This window comes from Tauraco erythrolophus, chromosome 15, assembly GCF_009769465.1.
Source record: "Tauraco erythrolophus isolate bTauEry1 chromosome 15, bTauEry1.pri, whole genome shotgun sequence".
In the NCBI taxonomy this organism is placed as follows: Eukaryota; Metazoa; Chordata; class Aves; order Musophagiformes; family Musophagidae; genus Tauraco; species Tauraco erythrolophus.
Genome location: NC_141479.1, coordinates 139,027 through 159,041, shown reverse-complemented (window position 1 = coordinate 159,041; position 20,015 = coordinate 139,027). Strand labels below are relative to the sequence as shown.

The following is a 20,015-nucleotide window of genomic DNA, read 5'->3' as shown; positions in this document are numbered from 1 at the left end:
TTTGCTCCTTGAACAGGGTGAAAAGGTGGGGAGTTGCCTTCTGCCTCACTTCTCAAGACAAAAGCTTTTGGGAGACGCTTGGCAGTGAGTGTCTGCGTGGCAGCCCAGGGCTCCTGCCTCACTGCTTTGCACGTGCTGTCCCACATGGCACGTCCTGATGACTTGCGGCAGCGGAGTGAGAAGCAACCAGCGTGCTTCAATTGTCTTTTTTTAAAAGAGCTGTAGAGCTTCACGGAAACAGTGACATCAAGAGCACCTGACCCAGGAAATGGTAACGTTATAGTCATCTGCACAATCTTAATTCTGCACCGTTGCTGACACGTGTGGTGGAACAACCAGTGGCATTGGCACATCCCATTTTCCTGCAGCATTATGCCTAGTCCTGCACTTCAGGTAGCAGAACAAAGGCAATGCTGGGTACCAGCCACGGAAACGGGGCATCTTGGTTCACACAAGCCCAAAAGGCCCAGGGCATTGTGATACCAACCACAGCCATTAGCTCCCTGGCCTTGTCCGATGCTAAAGTCTTCACAGAGCACTGAAACAAACAAGGCAAGTGGCTGCCAGAAGAGGAAGAGCAGTTACCTCGTTCATGCAGCACTAGACTAGGACCTGTGCTCTAGTCTTAGCTTTGTTGAGGCTAGGGGCTTACCCAAAGTCACACAGGAAATCTCTGTGGCTCAGTTCTGCATCAGAGAAAGGGTGATAAAATTTCCTGACCTCTCTGGAGGAGAGCATGAGATGTTCAGGTAGCACCACACCAGAGAAGGGGAGAAAGAAAGGCAGAGGAAGTACTCGCTACATGCTAACTTGAGCTCAGTAAGGATATGCTGCTTCAAAGAGCAAGGCTGGGAAGAGACACCCATCACCCCCCGTGAGGTGAGGCACAGATATCAAAACAGTGACTCTTGCTAAAAACCTCTCTAACACGCAACATAAATTGTCCTCTCAAAAAACCTTAAAGAGAAAGGAGTGAACTGTGCTAAACAGCTGCACCCACTGCCCAGCAACAGTCATAGAATCATAGAATGGTTTGGGTTGGAAGGGACCTCAAAGATCACCCAGTTCCAACCCCCCTGCCATGGGCAGAGACACCTTCCACTACACCAGGTTGCCCAAAGCCTCATCCAGCCTGGCCTGGAACACTGCCAGGGATGGGGCATCCACAGCTTCTCTGGGCAACCTGTGCCAGTGCCTCACCACCCTCAGAGTGAAAAATTTCTTTCTTAGATCCCATCGAAATCTGCCCTCTTTCAATTCAAAGCCATTGCCCCTTGTCCTGTCACTGCACACCCTTGTAAAAGTCCCTCTCCAGTCTTCCTGTACGCCCCCTTTAAGTACTGGAAGGCTGCGGTCTTTCCCTTTGTCCCACCCCTACACCCCCACAGAAACCTGAAGACTTTTGGTTGCATTTCCCACCTCAGAGGATGCAGTCTGAATGAGGAGGAACAGAGCGACCCAGCCTCTTTGCTGAGTCTCCACTGTAAATACATGTAATTACATTCACAATTAAGCTTGAGTCTAACTGCAGGAAACCAGAGGCACTTCCCGCAGATCAGAGTGATGTTATTGCCACACTTCACGCGTTTTCACAACGTACCCAACACGGTGCTCTGAAACTCACTTTTCACTGACCCACTTTCCACTGAGAAGAAAGTTCATCTTTATTTATCTGGACTTTCTGCTTTTCCTTGCTCACTCACAGGAATGCCGTCTGCATGTTAATGCAAGGGAGGGGAGCCAGGGGAACTGGTGGCAACACCATTCACTTCAAATCTGGGACAATCCAGTCTCCTGCTCGCAGGGCATTGAGACAACACGTTCAGGCCCCAAGGAGAAGGAGCACCCAGCTGCCCTCAGATGACTCTTGCCAGCTGACTCACAGTCCAATACTGACAGGCTCCCTAGACATGACAGAGTTCTGCTGCCACAGGGAGAGGATCATCACTCCAGGGGAGGCTCTTAGGCAGGGAAGAGGCAAGGAAGAAGATTTCTGACAACTTTCCTTGCAGTCTCTTCTTAGCCTTTCTATGTGGGACAAGACCTAGGGTCTCAACAAACCACAGCAGTCCTGAAGAGATTGGTTTCCCCAGCCTAGCTACAAGTCATCTTGCTGTAAAGCACAGCTCTGCACTGGCTACCTTTGACCACTCTCATAGCAGAAATTCCTGCCTGCCCCTACCTCAACCCCCCCCTCCAAACCACATAAAGCATCCAAAGGAGGGGGAGGCTCAAACAACACGCCAGAAGAACTCAGCTTGGCAGGGTCACGTGAGCCTGACCACTCTGCCCTGACATCAGGCTCAGCCACAGAGGTCTCCTGAACGGCTCACCTGGCCACCACGTCAAGCAAGGGTGTGGGTATCTCCTCCCAGAGGCAGGTGGGAGATGACATCTTGCCTGGGAGCGGTGGCCAGACAAACTGTGACAAGTTCTCTGGGAAGCCAAGGAGGACCCCAAGGAAGCAGGCACAGCAAGCGAGCGGGGATATCAGCAAAGACAAAACGAGGCAGCTAGCCACACTACAGGAGTGGATCTAGCAAATGCCTTAAGGCTACAGCCCTGCAGAGACGCGTGTCCTGGGTAGCTGCTAGTCTTAGTGGCTGCAAGGGCAGGTTAAGCTCAGACCCCCCTGCACACTGCAAATCAACGTGTGCCCAAATTCTGAGAACACCCGCAGTCAGACACCGTCTCCCACATGCTCTTGGGGAACAAGCGACAAGTGCTGCTGGTCCAACAAGTGACATCCACAAGTGTCAGCCAAGTCAAAACTCAAAGCACCTCAACTCTAACCTTCCAGTTCTTTTTTTTAACACCTCTGCCTACACCCAGATGACCACCACAGGTTGCTGTTAGGACAGTTACCACGGCTCGCTGTGAGCGTGCTGCTTCAGCACCAAACACGGTCAGGCATGCCCTGCAGCGGCTCACCCATGCATTCACCTCTCCCAAACTACAACCTGTTACTGCTGCACGAAGGTCCCCACAGCTCAACCTCACTGAGGCCAACACACCAGAACACACATCACCGACACTGCCAAACTTCAGATGGCTTCTTTCACTCCAAGTCTCCACGGTGTTTGTGGCTGCCTGTGGTGAAGGTCTCTTCCACGTCAGATCATCTAAAGGACTGAATTCTGCCTGCTTTCCTGACTGCCGAGCATCCCACAGCCTGGCTCTGAAAAGGCCATGTGCCAGCTGTCTAGAGGTTAAGAGAAGGATTCCCTCCTCCAGGCTTCACATTCCTGTTGACATGGCAGTCCTTGGGCTGTTTTCGACAGGCATTGCCACATACGAGTCACCAAACCCAGGCAGCACATGCGGCACTGTTCAAACGTCAGGGGTCACAGCTCTCCTCCTCCAGAGGAGCTCTGAGCCCAGAGCTACGCGGGACAGGATGGGTGGAGACATCAAAACATCGCTACAGCACGCAGGACACCAAATCCATTCCCAAACCCACTCTCCCAACGTCCTTACCGACACAACAAAGGATCTGGGGTAAAAGAGGAGACCCAGCAGTCCTTTGGCCCTGCCAGCCCAGCCCCTCTTCCCCTCACGAGCCCCCACACCACCAACAGGACACTCACCTTGAGGATCTTCACGACGACCCTCTCGTTGTTGGTGATGTTGATGGCCTCGAAGACCTCGCTGTACTTCCCTCGCCCGAGCTTGCGGACCAGCTGGTAGTCGTCCTGATTGCTGCGGGCACCAAGGGGAGGGGGGGGGAGAGAATAACTGGCGGGGCAGCAGGGCGGGGGGGCTCTTCCAGCCCCCCGCAGCCCGCCGGGGACACCCCGAGAAAGGGCGGGGGGGGCAGGGCGCTCTCCCCGTGGGCTGAAGCCCGCAGGGGGGTGCGGGGCCGCCGGCGGCCCGGGGAGGGGAGGGGGGTCCTCGCGGGGCGCTTTACCCCCAGCTCGGGACGTGCGCCTCGTAGTCCCAGTACTCGCGGCTCCTCAGGCTGTTCACCTCGGCGTACACCCGCGCCCGGCTGCCGGCGGCCGGGCCGGGCATGGCGGCGCCGGCGGCGGCTGCAGGAGGAGGAGGAGGGCGCGGGGCCGGCGCGGCAGGCCGGCGAGGCGGGGCGCGGCGCGCAGGAGGGCGGCGGCGGCGGGCGGCGGCAGGGCCAGGCCGGAGCGGGGCCGGAGCGGGGCGGGGCCGGCCCGGGGGCGGCGGGCGCGGGGCCCGCGCGGAGCGTGCCGAGGCCCGGGCCCGGTGCCGGCGGCGGCGGCTGCAGCCTGGGCCGGCCCCGAGCGCCGCGCAGCCAACCCGGAAAAGGCGCCGCCGCCGCCGCGAGGGGCGCCCGCCCGCCGCCGCCCGGCCGCCCGCCGCGCAGCGCCCCCCGGCGGCGCGGAGGTCCGGCCGCCCGCTCGGCGCGCGACCGCCGTTACGCCTCGCGGCCCCGCGCGCCGCCCCGAGCGCGCCGCCGCCGTCCCGCTCTCAGGAAGCGGCCATGGCGGAGCGGCGGCGGGGCGCGCGGGGCTGGGGTTCCTCGGGCTGCGGGGCCCCGCGGGGCGATACCGGGGCCGGGCTGGGGCCGGAGGCGCGGCGGGGCCGGGCATGATGCCCCCGGCTGCCCCCGGTCGGGGTCTGCAGCCGGGCCGCCCGCTCCGCCAGCGCAGACCCCCGGGAGGACGCGGTGCCCCGGGCTCTGCCGGCTGCCCCGGCCTGGGAGGGAGCCGGGCTGGCTGAGCCCCGGTGCCCCGTTCGGGCTGGCTGCTGTGCCCGGTGGCCACTCGTTCGGCTCAGCCGCTTGCCCGTGCTGCGCTCAGCTCAGCCCCCCTCCTGAGCGCCCCCCCCCTCGTGGCTACCTGGCTGCAGGCACTGGGTTTTCAGGTCCGGCTGCCACCTTACCGCGCAGAGCCGTGACCCTTCCTCGCTCCGCAGCCCCTCGGACCTCCCGATCTCAGCCCTCGTCTGGCAGGAGGGCAGCAGGCATGGTGTCCGATTGAAATGTGATGGAAAACGTCCCTCAACAGCCCTCTGCACTTGGGCTTCATGGTGATGAGCCCTTAACGTAGACATCTGCTTGCAAAAAGGTGCTGCTGGTCTTGCAGGTGTAAGAGTTTGGGCTGTCTTGCTGTTCCTGCGCTCAGTGTGAAGGCCAGGCTGTCTGCTCATTCTCCTCCTCCAGCTCACAGAATCATAGAAACAGAATCACAGAATGGTTTGGGTTGGAAGGGACCTTCAAGATCATCTAGTTCCAACCCCCCTGCCATGGGCAGGGACACCTTCCACTACACCAGGTTGCTCAAAGCCTCATCCAACCTGGCCTTGAGCACTTCCAGGGATGGGGCAGCCACAGCTTCTCTGGGCGATCTGGTCCAGTGCCTCACCACCCTCGGAGTGAAAAATTTCTTCTGTAGATCTCATCGAAATCTGCTCTCTTTCAGTTTAAAGCCATCACCCCTTGTCCTGTCACTGCATGCCCTTGTCCAAAGCCCCTCTCCAGCTTTCTTGTGGCCCCTTTAGGTACTGGAAAGTGCTGGAAGGTCTCCCCGGAGCCTTCTCTTCTCCAGGCTGAACAGCCCTAACTCTCTCAGCCTGTCTCTGTAGCAGAGGTGCTCCAGCCCTCAGATCATCTTCGTGGCCTCCTCTGGACCCGCTCCAACATCTCCATGTCCTTGTGATGTTGGGGACCCCAGAGCTGAATGCAGCACTGCAGGGGGGGTTCTCAGGAGAGCAGAGCAGAGGGACAGAATCCCCACCCTCAACCTGCTGCCCACACTGCTTTGAATGCAGCCCAGGATATGGTTGGCCTTCTGGGCTGTCAGCGCACATTGCTGGCTCCTATTGAGCTTCTCATCCACCAGCACTCCCAAGTCCTTCTCCTCAGGGCTGCTCTCAATCCATTCTCCTCCCACCCTGTACTCTTGATGCTGTCTCTTCCGTGGATGACAGCTCTCAAAAGAGTGAGTGCCAGGGAGATCTGCAATGAGTTAACCCCCCACAGCATAATTGGAAGTAGAAGTTAACCAAACAGGGAGGCTGGTGCCAAGAAAGCAGGAGACTTGCCCAAAGCCATGCCAGCCTGTGATGGGACGCTCTGCTCCTCTCCTCCCTCCTGGAGAAGTTCAGGTGGGCTCACACCTGTGTGCATCCACACTCAGGTAGCTCTGCTGAGCGTGTGTTGCTCTATTCCTTCTCGCTGGAGCCGTGAACAGGCTATTGGAGCAGATTTTTACCTCCTGACCTGAATGTCACCTTTTCACCAGAGAAGAGTGAACAGAAGCTGTAGACCCTTTGCAATGAAGATCCTCTCAGCCAGCATCCTGCACTGGGTTTTAGTGCCTGAGTCCAGAGTAGCTGCTTACAAACCCAGCCCTTGGCCAGGTGGGCGCTTGCCCTCTGCAAAGCAGCGCCTGCCTCACCGGGTCCCCACAGCACTGACAGTTCTCCCGGGTGGTGTCAGTTCTTCCAAGAGCATATCCCAGCCTGTCTGTGCTGCGGTAAGCTCAGCTCCTCAGGACGTCTGACCCAGGCAGTGGTAGGAGACCCCATCTATCCTACACAACAATTAGCATCTTCTCTGCAAAGAGGTGAAGCAGTCACATTGCCTTCAACCTCTAGCCCTGGATTTGCCTGTTAAATTGAACTGAAAATGCTTGTGTAGGAGGGTTTTGTGGGTGGGTGAGAGGACAGATGGGCTCAGCTCAGGTGTGGCCCTGAGTTACCTCTGCTCTGCAGAGGCCTCCTTGTCCTTGCTGCAAGCTGGAATCACTCTAACGTGACTGCTGAGATTATTTGCTTTTTGAATATAGGAAAATGCAGCAACAGTTGGCCAGTGCTGGCTTTCTAATGGCATCTGCGTTGTTCCTTGGTTGTTGCAGACACGTGACAGGTACAAATCCGAGTTGCGTAGTGCGACGGACTGTTTTGTAGGCCTGACAGCAGAGCAGAAATGTGAGCTGTTTGAGACGGAGAACGAGATTCAGAAGATGAAGGAGGACACGGAGCAGACCTTGCAGAACCCTGAGGTATGGCTCTCCAGGATGCCAAGGTGTCAGTCGTGTTACTTTTCACACCTCCTTAAATGTGCCATCCCCCAGGCAGTGAGATGGACTGGCTTGGTGAGGGCTGCTCATAGCAGAGCGTTGCTGTGAGTGGTCCCGAGTTGAGAGTGGCAGCCAGAACTGTCCCCTCGCCTCAGCTGTTTCTTGAAGGCAAGTACCAACAGAGATCAGAAGTGCCCAGTCTCTAAAGATGGATCTTACGGTAGGAACTAATAATAATACAGGCAGGGGGAAGATTTTGAGGTAGAGAAGCTCATATCTGCTGTGTGAGATGAAGTCAATGCTCAAAAGAAAAATCTTTTTGTCAGCTTTTTGAAGGTGTGCCCTTTGTGCCAGACATATTTTTCATTCTAGCAGCTCACAGAACCTTCCTGATTTGGCTGGGCTCCATGCAGTCCTCTCTGGGGTCTGCCTTTCTGCTGTCTCTGGGATTTCTTCAGAGCATGCTTCAAGTCTCCAAGACTGCGTTCCTGCTGCAGGCTCTGTGTGGCTGTATCACCATCTCTGCCTGCTCTGTGCTGGCTGCCAAGACCTCCTCCTAGCCAAGATGCTCAGGAGCTTTTCAGGAAGGAGAGACCTCTGCATTTGGTTCAGACCACTGATGCTGCCTGCACCGGCCAGGAGAGGTGAAGCAGGCAGCCTGGCCCTCTCGTGTGGCCACAGGGCATATGCAGTATCACAGAATCACAGAATGTCAGGGATTGGAAGGGACCTCAAAGGATCATCTAGTCCAATCCCCCTGCCGGAGCAGGACCACCTAGATCAGATCACACAAGAACGTGTCCAGGCGGGTTTGGAACATCTCCAGAGAAGGAGACTCCACAACCTCTCTGGGCAGCCTGTTCCAGTGTTCTGTTACCCTTACTGGGAAGAAGTTCTTCCTCAGGTTTAAGTGGAACCTCCTATGTTCCAGCTTATATCCATTTCCCCTTGTCCTGTCATTGGATACCACTGAGAAGAGCCTGGCTCCATCCTCATGACAGTCACCCTTTACATATTTATAAACATTAATGAGGTCCCCCCTCAGTCTCCTCTTCTCCAAGCTAAAGAGACCCAGCTCCCTCAGCCTTTCCTCACAAGGGAGATGCTCCACTCCACCATCTTTGTGGCCCTGCACTGGACTCTCTCAAGCAGTTCCTTGTCCTTCTTGAACTGAGAGGCCCAGAACTGGACACAATATTCCAGATGCTGCCTCACCAGTAAACAAAGGGTGGTAATTTTTTGTCTTGTGTTGGCTTAGTCAGGCTGGCAATGTTTGTAGGTCAGGATGGAGTGACAGATGTTGAAGCTCAGGCACGTGAGAGGTTTTTTTTTCTTGTTCTTTCTGAGTCAGTAAAGCAGCACTGTGTGAGCCTGCTCCCTGTGCCCCAAGCTGCATGGGGTGAAACTCAGTGCTCCCACAGGAGAAACGCCAGTAACGCCTGGAGAGAGCATGCCTGGTCCTTTCTGGTGTTCTCTGTTCCCGAGGTTTGAATAAGGGAAATTAGCACCCCTTGACTGTAGTGTAGTAAGCACATGGACTCTGCAGGATGCTAGGGATCGAATCTAAGTTGATTTTTCCTTTACCAAATTTACAGCATACAGAGCCCCTTTCCAGGCTCCAATCGACGGTAGAATTGTGTATTCCTGTATTTTTAAGTCTTACACAGCAGTCCAAGTATGTACACAGCCCCCTGTTTATGCCAGGAGTTCTTCTCACGGGATGTGCATGGCCTTGATGCCGACCTTGCTGCTTGTTTCTTAGTCTCTGAAACATCTTGGTATTATTGCAGGGCTCAAACATGAGCAACAGCCATGAGAACCCTGTCTTTTCACAGAGCTCAGGATCCTTTTCTCTATCCACACTTGACTGTTACGTGGCTTTATTACTACAGGCAGTCATTGAAGAAGATGATATTTGGTGGACTGATATTAAGAAAGCCATCAGTGAAATTGAGAGAGACATCACGAGCACCATCTCTGGCAGTGAAGGCAGTATCACAGATTCTGAGAAGCTGCTGAGATACACAGAGGAGAAGAACCACCAGAGGGTCAGTGCATCATGGCAAATTTTGCGGCTGGTCTGTCATCTGATGAGCGTGTTGGTCAGGGAAAATCCTGGTTCCCAAAGTCCTGTGTGGCCTACATCACGTTTTCAAACTGTCTTAGCAAGTCTGTTTGGACAGCCTTGTCACGCTTGTCAGTTGGTGACTAGCGCTGGCGCTCATCAGGCTGCTGAGCTGCAGCACAGCTGTGAGCACAGATGACGCAGGAGCCTGGGAAAGTGCATGGCCATGCCCCCACATGTAGGGCAGGGTGATGCTGAGCAGCATTTCTTGCTGGGCTCCTTTCTAAGCCAGCAGTGAAGGCTGCAGCGCAGATGAGATGAGCAGGAACCGCACCATAAGGAGTGGGGTCTGGGTGCTCTTTTTCCTGCAAGGCTCTGCTGTTCCACTATAATCTGCTGTCTTTCTTTAGGATCTGCTGATAGAGAAGTTGCACTTGCAAAATTGTTTACTGAAGGATTACAAAAAGAAGCTGCAGCAGAAGCTCAGACAGGTGTGTGCAGAAGCTGAAGAGAAGCAGGGACTAGATAGCCCCTTGAAGAATGAAAGGAGTACAGCCCAGTGCAGACACAGGGCCTGCTCTTTTTAGAGACGAATGACCTTCCTCCTCCTCTTACTCCTTTGCTCCTGGCCTTGCTGCCTTTGTCAAAGGGTACTGTTGTCTGCCCAGCTTCAGACCTGGCATGTGTCTGTGTGCATGGGATGAGACCAGAAGTCTCACCGAGTGGAGGCTGGCAGATCTCTTTGTGCCCCTTGTGCCCTGGAAAAGAGGTATGGTGGATCAGAGCGGTTCCCCGGGGGCTGGCTGCTGCTGACATGGCAGGAGCCTCACCAGAGGGGACTCTGGTGCACTGCTTGGACCCCCCAAGCTAGGACAGAGCCCAGGCTCAGTGGCACACTGTGTTTCGCATTTCTCTCTGAGCCCCAGGCTGAAGACCCTGTTCTTTAGGTCTGCCTTCCTCACAGAGCAAAGTCCTCTTACTTGGGACGCAGCTTTGGTCAGCAACCTACAGCTCTGTTTCCTTGGGGTCTGCAGAAGGAGCAGATGAGAGAGGCACTCCCTGAAGGCCATTTGCAGCAGCTGCAAGTTAGAAATACCCAGTACCGCAGAAGCTCGATGAGGTCGATCAGGAGCTACTGCAGCTAGAACAGACCTCAAGGAGCACTGATCAACTCCTCAACTTATATAAAGTGAGTGAACCTCCCAGTACCTCCGTTTTGCATGTCTTCTGTTTCCAAGGGTCACACACGAGCTGATTAACAGCTCCTGCATCCTTCCCTTTCTCAGTCGGAGGGTGCCGAACACCTCCCCGCCTTCCCACTGACTTAGCTGTTGGGCTGGGAGGTTTGCCGGGCACACCCAGAGCAGCGATGCTTTCCTTTCTCTTTGGCTGCAGCCTGACCATGTGGTTCATGCTTTGCAGCATCGTTATTTTACACCCCAGGGGAAAATTCCAGTAGGAAAGAGCTTTGGTGCTGACTTGCACAGGAAAACACGTTTTTTACATAAGATGTCATGAGTTGCAGCCACTTATCAGGGAAAAGTGCTTCTCAGCTGGGCGTGTCTGCTTCTCTGGGGCCAGCCACTCTGTCTGGGTCAGTCCCAAACCCCCGCTGCTGTGCCCTGGGCTGTGCTGCAGTGGGACACAGGGGATAACAAAGCAGTAGCTGCGTGACCAGGGCATGATGCTGCCTTCTGCAGGGGATGAGCGGTGCCGCAGAGCTCCCGCACTGCTAGCTGAGACCAAGCTGGAGTAGAGGGGTGGCTTTGCAGGTGGCTGGGAGCTGCTGCGGTGCCCGCTGATGCTGTCCTGCTCTCATGTTTCAGAGGAAGCTGCAGGATGCCATGGAAACATCTGAATCTCTGAAGAAAGACATCGCCCAGAGGAAGGAGCTGCTGGAGAAAATTGAAATAGAATGTGCTGAGGTGGAGGAGGTAAGAGAACAATTTGGGAGGCCCTGAGACTTCACTTGGGAGGACTCTTTTGAGGTACTTTTTGTGGTATGTTGGATACTGATGCCCACTGAAGGCCCAGCAATGAGCTGGGTACCTGTGTGCCTTTCTGGGTCTGAGCAAGCCCTGGGGCTCTTGCTGGTGCCAGTCAGCACAGGCAGGTTTGCAGAACAGGCCATGTTGTGGATTTTGGCCCCAGCTCCACAGAGACCTACTGTCTAAGCTACCACAAGGCCCCTCTCTTCCTGGCTTTGCCTCCTCCCCCAGCGGCGCAGGGGGACGGGGAATGGGGGTTGCAGGTCAGTTCATCCATGTTGTTACTGCCGCTCCTTTTCTTAGAGGAGGAGGAGTCCTTTTGCCCTTTTCCCTTGCTCCGGTGGATTCCCTACTGACAGGGAAAATCCACAGACCTCCAACATGAGTCCTGCCCGCGGGATGCAATCCTGACCCATCGGATCGCTCCAGCGCGGGCTCTTACCACAGTCACGGATTCTTAGGGAGCTGTGGCCACTCGCTCCGGCGTGGGTCGTCCCATGAACTCTAAATGCGTCTCTGTCTTGCCGTGCATCCCATTCTCCATGACCTCCCTCAGGCTCAGGCATCTCTTCTCCAACATGGGCTTCTCCACGGGCTGCAGTGGGTCTCTGCCCCACCGAGTCCATCCTGGCTGCAGGGACCCGCTGCCGTCTCGCCACCGGCTGCAGGGGAAACTCAGCTCCGGCACCTCGTCCCGCTCCATCCGCACTGACCGGTGCCGGTGTGGCCGTTTCTCCCAGATCTCAGCCCTCCCTGGGCGCACTCGCCCAGCGGCACCCGACACGGGGCGCTCCCGAGTTCCCTGAATGGCGCCGCGGCGGCCATCTCCAGCCGGTGCCGCCGGCCCGACAGCCTGACGCGGGCAGCTGCCGCCCGGAGAGCTGGGGGGGAAGGGGCAGCCCCCGCTCCCCCCTCTCCTCACTGCAGGGCCGGAGCACGAAGCCCCCCCGGCTCCTTTGTGCCGACTTCAACAGGGCCATTCCCAGAGGCGCTGGTGGGGAAGGGGGTTCCGACTCGGCCAGGGACGGGTCTGACCCGGGCTGGAAGCCCGGGAAGGTGCAGGGGGTGAGTCCCCTTTCCCGCCACCGGAACCCCTCCACACAAACCCAGCACACCTACTGTTACCAGCAAAACTGTTAGCAGCAGGGAAGAAAATTCATCTACACCAAGTAGACAAACAGGCACTCCTGTGTTCCAGCGCTGGGGGACACAGGGGACAGCTCCGTCCAAGCGTGTCCACCCTAGCATCAAAATCCATAGTTTTTTATACGCTTATTTTATTGAGTCATTCTTACATAAGTTTTTACATAAAATTGCATATTATTCTCGCTCGTAATTTTGACCCTTAAAGTGATTGGTTTTACCAGTCATATTACCTTATCAATATTCTTATTCATAGAATCATGGAATGGTTTGGGTTGGAAGGGACCTTCAAGATCATCTAGTTCCAACCCCCCTGCCATGGGCAGGGACACCTTCCACTACACCAGGTTGCTCAAAGCCTCATCCAACCTGTCCTTGAACACTTCCAGGGATGGGGCATCCACAACTTCTCTGGGCAACCTGTGCCAGTGCCTCACCACCCTCAGAGTGAAGAATTTCTTCCTTATCTCTAATCTAAATCTGCCCTCTTTCAGTTTAAAGCCATTGCTCCTTGTCTTATCACCATATACCTTTGTCAAAAGTCCCTCTCCAGCTTTCCTGTAGCCCCTTTAGGTACTGGAAGGTGCTGGAAGGTCTCCCTGGAGCCTTTTCTTCTCCAGGCTGAACAGCTCCAACTCTCTCAGCCTGTCTCCAGAGCAGAGGTGCTCCAGCCCTCGGATCATCTTTGTGGCCTCCTCTGGACCCACTCCAGCAGCTCCATGTCCTTCTTCTGTTGGGGACTCAATCATTGGTTATTTTACTTAATTTTACTAATTAGAATCCTTGATATTTAAATTAAGATGGGAAGGGGCAAGGGGGTTTCCAAGCAGTATAACTGGTGTCCATGACGGTCTCCTTAACTTCTTAAAACAAAACATGGAAAAATGCAGCAGCGGGGTGATGAGGTATCCACGGTTCCTTGGTTTAAAACAATCCGTAGAAAGATCCAGTAATTTCCTAGTGAGGTCTCTAGAGTTACTCATTCAACTTAACAATCCTAACTTACACATTTGACTTTTCACTTTTCTATCTCACTTTTCTACTTGATTAAATCTTGATTATTTTGTCAAAGTTTTGTAACACTACCACTGGCTTCTTGAAATTCTGTTTCCTTGAACGTTTCATCAGCAGCGTCCTCCCCAGGGAGAAGTGGCACTGCTGTCATACTGATCTGGGGACACATAGCCTGGTGGGGACACCATGGCTTTGGGAAGCAGGTTCAAGGGGCTCCCTAGCAGTGCTGCCTGGCAGGGGGGAAGGCACCGGTGGCTGCATTCTGCTGCTCCCCCCCAGTGCCGAGGGTTTAATTTATCCTGCCCACCTGCTTCCCTGGAGGACTGGCCACCAGCTGGCAGAGGAACATTTCCCTGGGATCTCCTTGCACTCTGTCCCTTTTCCTCTTTCAGCAACGAGCCAAAGCTGAGCATGTGAATCGGCAGCTGTGGAAGCAGCTCTCAGACTACAGTGTCCCCTCTGTCATGAGTTACGTGAAGAAGAAGATGGAGATTACTGAGCTTGAAAACAGCATCAAGGTTTGGGAGAGGAAGGTGGCAGTTGCCAAGGTGAGCAAGACCGGGCTGGGTGTGCAGGAGCCGGGCTCTGTGTCCTGGTGGAGCTACATCTGTGCCTGCCTCCCCACCCTGGGGACCACAGAGCTCACTCCTGACCTGCCAGGAAGCCGTACGTTCGTTCTCGGCATGACGGTTTCACCGGCGCCTGGCAGAGCCGGAGGCTCTTCCTGTTTACGGAGCGGCGATCGCTCCCTACCCCAAGGATGGAGGCTGAATTTTGATGACTGAGCTCAGAGGGAAGCCAAGGCAAGGACACAGCTTGTAATGTGACAGGAAGCGCCACTGGGCTGTTGCTGTACTCAAACCTGTCGTGTACGTAAGGAGAAGGCGACGTATAGCAGCCCGATAACGTTTCTGGCTCTGCGTATGTAACCTGCACTGGCCTTTTCCAGCGCCCTTGATGGCTCCTCGGTGTTTGTAGTCCTCTTTGATGATCTCAAACATTTCTTACTCATTTGTATCTTGACTCTTCCCTGGTAAGGAAAGGTTAGCCAAGATCCAAACATGAGTTCATGGCAAAATTGCAAAATCTTTGACTCTCGCCCTGCCCTGACTGCTGCAGCTTGGGAGGAGATGGAGAGATAACACAGAGGAGCATAGTCAAAGCCTGGAGGTCGCAGGACATGTCTGTATCCCCACCCTGTGCTGGATCTCTGCGCGCACAGCAGAGAAGTGGTGGGGTTGGATGGGATGGATGGTGTGGTCCTCTACCTTGACACCCTACTCATCCTTGAGCAGAGATGGACTTGTCTGTGGCTGGGACGGGGAAGGCTCTGGACTTGTGCCTGTCTAGCACTTAGCCCCCCAGCACCCCAGTCTGCAATAGAGAGGGCTTATGTGGTCCAGCCTTTCTCAGAGGTCAGAACTGTGCAGACTTGGGCTTGTCCAGTCCAGACCAGGGTCAGTGCTGTGAGTTCAGAAACAGGGGTGCAGTTGTGGCTACCCCAGAGCTGGCAGGCAGCCTGCCCGCAGGCCTTTTGTTACACGAGCAGATTCCTTCTCACCCAGCCACTCTCCTTGACTGGGAGACCCCGGCTCTGTCTTGCATGCTGTCCATATAGCAGTGCCCAGAGTGCTGCCAGCCTCTGGGAGCTGGAGAACAGCAAGGGCTCAAGGAGCTAAAGAAGGAACCTGTAGTTGTCCCTGGGATAAGATTGAGGCTATAAATGTGTTTTCTCTCTCGGCCCCTCTGTGGCAGAGCATGTCCAACACCTCTGCTGCCATGCAAGGGGCTGTAGGTTTCTGTAGAGCACTGTTGTGTAGGGTCTCCAAGCTTCCTGTGGCGTTCAGGGGAGATGTGAAAGCTGGTGTAGACCTGCAGGAGCTCTCCTCAGCATGCCACAGCAAGCACTGATCTCAGGTGGGAGCAGGTGGGGATGAAGGAGCAAGTGATACAGCAGCTCAGGCCAGGCTAGATTCCAGCCTTGCAGCTTTCTCCACAACATATCACTGCTGTCTGAACATATTAAAGCCTTCTCCTTTCTCCTGTTGCAGAAGTCCTTGCAAAGGCACCGCAGAGCATGGAACCAGGTCAATATGCGTGGTACCAGCTTGTCTGAGACTGCAAGGTGGGCAGTGGAAGCTGCAGAAGAAGCAAACCCTTAGGGAAGTTTACTGTCAGGGGAGTAAATACAGCAAGCTGCAGTGAGATGAAACCACTTCTGCATGAATTGATAAAGAAACCCATGGTTCTGTTGTGAGGCCATCTCTTTGGTCTGTCCCAGCATGTGCTGGCTTCCACCAGGCGCTGGTGCCTGGCTCCTCCGCAGGCCCTGCTAGGTCAGCCAGCTCTGCTCTGGGTTCTCCCCCCTCCCTCCATCACCGCAAGCAGTTATTCTCTGCTGATCAAATCTGACATGCTCACAGGAACTGTCCTTTCTCTCTGGCCAAGCCCTGGTGATCACTTAATGCAGGAAGAACGAGAGGGAATTCCCTGGGAGATGTGGGAGTTCAACATCTGAGCGTGCACTGCCAATAGAAGAGAGCAGAGAGGTGTGGGCATACAGGGCAAATCATTTCAACATGGCATGCATGAGCCAAGCAGGCTTTCTGATCGCAAAAGGGTACTTGGTTTACCTAAACAAACAAAACAGCAAGAAGACAGCAGCTACCCTTTTCCTACGCACCTGGGGCAAGTGTAAGTGCCCCTTGGAGATGGGAATCATTTTCCCACTACAGGAGTTACAAATCATCTCAGATGGCCCAGCCTCGGATGAGTTCAGGTTTATCTTTCCCTTCCTGGGGTCGAAACCAACTTCCTGAAATATCCTCACTGCCTCTTCCCAATCTTTGAGTGGAGCCTGCAGATCAGCTCATGCCCTGACTAGCGTGGGGAATGCAGGAGGTCCTGTCCTCTCGGTGGTGGCCAAGATCCGATTGCTGTAGTACGACACCAAGGTGTACAGGAACAGTCCGTAGCATCTGATGCTACCCTCAGAATGCCTTTCAGGATCCATTTCTACGTACCTCTAATCTGGCACATGATGGGGCTGCCTGCATCACCCTTTTGAGAGACAAAAAAGGCAGGGTTGTCTCTCAGCAGCATCCCTTCTGCCATCACTCTCGGTGGCTGTGGACTTCACCGGGCTGAGAGGAGGGCAGAGCAGAGCAGTTCAGTCTTTTATCATCACTGGCAGCAAAGCATCACCGATGCAGGGGGCTGGCTGCCTCTGGGCTGATGATGCCCCTGTGTGCCCCAGACAAAGTGACCAGCATCGCTCCCTGTGGCTGCCCATGCCCCTATCAGCCCAGTTCCACGCCTGATCCTTTGGTGCATACCACAAGGAACCCATCTCGGTTTTGCCTCCCAAGCATCTTTGACGCCGGCCACATGAAAGGCCCTTGGAGGCCCCAGCAGCAGGAGGGGTCTGGGGACCAGGAGCAGCGCCCACAGGGAGACAGTCACCCCATAGCTCATGCAGAGACAGGTGTCACACGTTCACAGCCTCCCACACCTGCCATTTGTAAGCTGCGTGGAAGGGATCTTCTCCTGTAGGGACTGAGCAGGAGAAGCCCAACAAGTGTTCTGGCTGCTCTCCCAGCCTGGAGTCAGAGACGAGCAGAATGGGGAAGAGGCGGTTTGGCATTTTGGTTTTGACATTAGTCTGCCTGGTCTGGGTTGGCGCCCCGTGTCCCTTAGCACACAGCCTGCTGCTGTGCTGGCGTCCCTGTGGCTGTGGATCCATCTCAGCAGGCAGGGATCCACGGCCACCACAGGGAGCATCCTCATGAAGTTGCTGCGGCACTTTCCCCTGCCTGGCCAAGGGACCATCATGTGCCCGTGGCTCTGAACAGCCCCTGGCCTCCAAAAAAGAGGGATGGGTGACCAGTGGGTGATTCTTCCTCCCAGGACAAGCCCTGTTCCCTGTCTTCCCATTGGGGCTGTTGGCAGGAGGGAGGGGGAAGGTGGCTCTCTGCCCTGCCGGAGGAAGCTCTTTGCCGCAGGAGCTGAGGGCTACCTGTGATGGGATGGATCCAGCTGGAGACCCAGCAGTTCACAAGGTCGGAGGCAGAGAGGCTCCCGCAGGGGAAGCAGATGGGCTGAACGACACTGCTGAACTCCAGTGGGGCGGCTGTCCTGAGCAGAACGGCATTGTTGTACAGCGTCACCATGTCAAAGTTCTCCTGGGGGATGACAACTGATCAAATCCTGGGGCTGGTCCTCTGTCGTGGTTTTTGGACTGAGGATCAAGACAAGAACAGAGGGAGCACCCACCAAGCATGGTCCCGGGCAAAACACAACTCAGGCTTTCTTCATAAAACAAAACAATTTATTAACAGTTACTTAACAAGAGACACAAGGGAATGAAACCAGTTACTTGAGAGGAGAAATAGAAAACAAGGCCAGACCTTAAAACAACACCTCCCCACCCCCTATTTCCTTTTGTTCCCGGCTCTGCCTTCCCCCTGGTGGTGCAGGGGGACAGGGAATGGGGGGGTGCAGGTCAGTTCATCCATGATGTTACTGCCGCTCCTTTCTCAAAGGAGGAGGAGTCCTTACACCATTTTCCCCTTGCTTCAGTGGATCCCCTACTCACAAGGAAAAAAATCCCCAAACTTTTCCAGCTAAGCCCTGCCCGCAGGATTGCAATCCTCCCCATGGATCGCACCAGTTCGGGCTTTACCAGTCTCGGCCTCTTAGGGAGCTGCTGCCACTCGCTCTGGCGTGGGGCGTCCCACGGTCTCCAGATGCCTCCACGACCCCGTCGTGCATCCCGTGCCCATTATTAACAGCACCTCGTCGTGCATCCCCTGCTCCACGGCCTCTCCCGGGCTCAGGCATCTCTTCCCTAACGTGGGTTTCTCCACGGGCCGCGAGTGGGTCTCTGCTCCGCCGAGCGCACCCTGGCTGCAGGGGGCCGCCCGCCATCTTCACACTGATTGCAAGGGAAACCTCAGCTGCAGCACCCCTCCTCCTGCTCCATCTTGGCTGACCCGGTCGCTGTGGTTGTTTTCTCTTAGATCTTAATCCCCTCCGGGGGGGCTCGGCCCGGCGGGCACCCCGGGAGCGGGGCGCTTCCCGAGCCCCCCATGCGGCTTCCCCGGCGCCATCTTGAGCACGTGGCGCCGGCCGGGAGCCGGGATCGAGGGCAGCGCCCCCCGCCCCGCTCCTGCTCCTGGGCAAAAGCCCCTTTTCCCGCCCCTTTGTCCCAGCTTAAATAGGGCCGTTCGCAGAGGCGCCGATTTGGCTCAACCCCCCCCGGGGGGGACGGGACTCAGATCTGGTGGCACAGGGAGCAAATCCCCTCCCCTGCCGCCAGAGCACCCCCCCCCCGCCCCATCAAACTGTCACATTCCACCCCTCGCCTCTGCGAGTTCCCTATTTAGGCACAACGTCAGTTACAACATTGAACACGAACACACATTTCACAAACCATCCACCCCTTGTCCCTTCACCAAACACAAAGTTTCCCAAAGTCCTTCTGTTTTCACCCCTGTGGAGTCCATGTTTTGCCCGTTACCTCTCCCAATCACTATTCTTATCTCGAATTCTTCAGCCCCACGTTGGGCCCCAAAATTGTCGTGGTTTTTGGACTGAGGGTCGAGACAAGAACCGAGAGGGAGCACCCACCAACCATGGTCCGGGGCAAAACATGGCTCAGGCTTTCTTCTTAAACCCACGACATCCTCCCATTGCCTCTTCACGGCACTCAGCCCAACTGCTGCCTGCGGGGGGGTGGACGGAGGGGACTTGGTGCACAAAAGAGCCTGGGGCAAACTCTGCCGGAAGGATGCTCGCCCAGCTGCTGGGCAGTGACAAGGCCCTCCTGGGCACTGGGAGGTGGTGGTGTTCCCTGTGGATTCCCAAGCCTTGCCCGGGCTGATGCAGGGCCCCACGCAGGGCACAGACCTGCTCCGCAGGCTGGATGCGGTGCTGAGGCTCCCGTGCTTGTTCAGGATGGAGCTGAAGGGCAGGAGGTTGAGCTGCATGTCCTGCAGTGCCACCACCCGCAGGAACTGGTCCACGGCTGCAAACTCCTGCACTGATCTCCAGGGAGATGGGCTGGCCATGGGGAAATGGGGCACATGGCTGGGTGTGCCTGGCCCTCCACGCTCCTGCCACCCCTCTCTTCCCTCTGATGCCACTTTGCCCCTCGCTGTGGCCATCCCCAACTCTGACCTTGCCTTTGCCATGGGGCTGAGCTGGTGGCACGGCGGGCAGTGCGTGAGGGTCAGATCGTGCCACTGGGGTGGCACAGAGGCACAGCAGCATGAGCCAGCACACTGCCCCAGCCGGGCAGAGAACTGGGGCCAGGCAGCCAGGGCTCCCCTCCTCTGCCTGCCAGAGGGGAGAGGGTGAGACAGCGTGCTGGGTGCCAGCTGGCAGCCAGCCTGGATGGGCTTGGTATGCCCGTGCTGAGCGCGTCAGGCTGGTTCCTCACCCTGGCAGCAGGCACGGACACAGGGAGACCCAATGGGCCCATTCCCAGCTCCCACCCCTTCTCCATGGGCCTCATCCTGCTGTGTTCTGCCTGCTCCATCACTCCCTTGCTGATACCCTGCCAGCCTCATGCTGCCCCTTTGCTCAGCACCCCGATGCTGCCGCAGTGCCCAGGCGGCAGGATACGGGCATGAGCCTCTGTGAGCTCGCCGTGGTGGCTGCAGTGGCTCGCAGGGCACAGCTCCTGCCCTGGGTGCTGCTGGGTGGCTTCTCCCTGGGACAGCCCATCCTGCCCTGGAACTTCCTTTCTGCATGCCCGCTGGGGGCTCTGCCCACCCTGGTCCCACTTGCAGGTAGAAGCAAGGGCAGCAGGAG

At 56.1% G+C, this 20,015-nt stretch overlaps 2 protein-coding genes across 3 annotated transcripts in view; one reads left to right on the top strand and one right to left on the bottom strand.

The window, feature by feature from the left end:
• The window catches only part of CSNK2A2 (casein kinase 2 alpha 2), a 30,256-nt gene extending 26,245 nt beyond the window's left edge, over positions 1 to 4,011 (bottom strand). For both annotated transcript variants that reach the window (XM_086620679.1, XM_086620678.1), the window contains exons 1-2: positions 3,908 to 4,011; positions 3,588 to 3,699 (exon numbers count right to left, since the gene is read on the bottom strand). In XM_086620679.1, the coding sequence (XP_086476805.1) occupies positions 3,588 to 3,699; positions 3,908 to 4,011 (216 nt within the window). The remainder of the gene's footprint in view (positions 1 to 3,587; positions 3,700 to 3,907) is intronic.
• A 439-nt stretch (positions 4,012 to 4,450) lies between these two features.
• Positions 4,451 to 15,364, top strand: CFAP263 (cilia and flagella associated protein 263). The gene is made up of 8 exons (XM_086621226.1): positions 4,451 to 4,540; positions 6,828 to 6,974; positions 8,885 to 9,040; positions 9,468 to 9,548; positions 10,884 to 10,991; positions 11,973 to 12,110; positions 13,595 to 13,750; positions 15,254 to 15,364. The coding sequence occupies exons 1-8, from the start codon at positions 4,451 to 4,453 to the stop codon at positions 15,362 to 15,364; spliced, it is 987 nt and encodes a 328-aa protein (XP_086477352.1).
• The last annotated feature ends 4,651 nt before the right edge of the window (positions 15,365 to 20,015 follow it).

Bases quoted from the DNA above. Each gene is read 5' to 3' on its own strand.
- CFAP263 (XM_086621226.1), top strand. From the start codon at position 4,451: ATGGCGGAGCGGCGGCGGGGCGCGCGGGGCTGGGGTTCCTCGGGCTGC. The intron at 4,541-6,827 runs GCGCGGCGGGGC...TGGTTGTTGCAG, and splicing joins GGGCCGGGCTGGGGCCGGAG to ACACGTGACAGGTACAAATC. The intron at 10,992-11,972 runs GTAAGAGAACAA...TCCTCACTGCAG, and splicing joins AATGTGCTGAGGTGGAGGAG to GGCCGGAGCACGAAGCCCCC.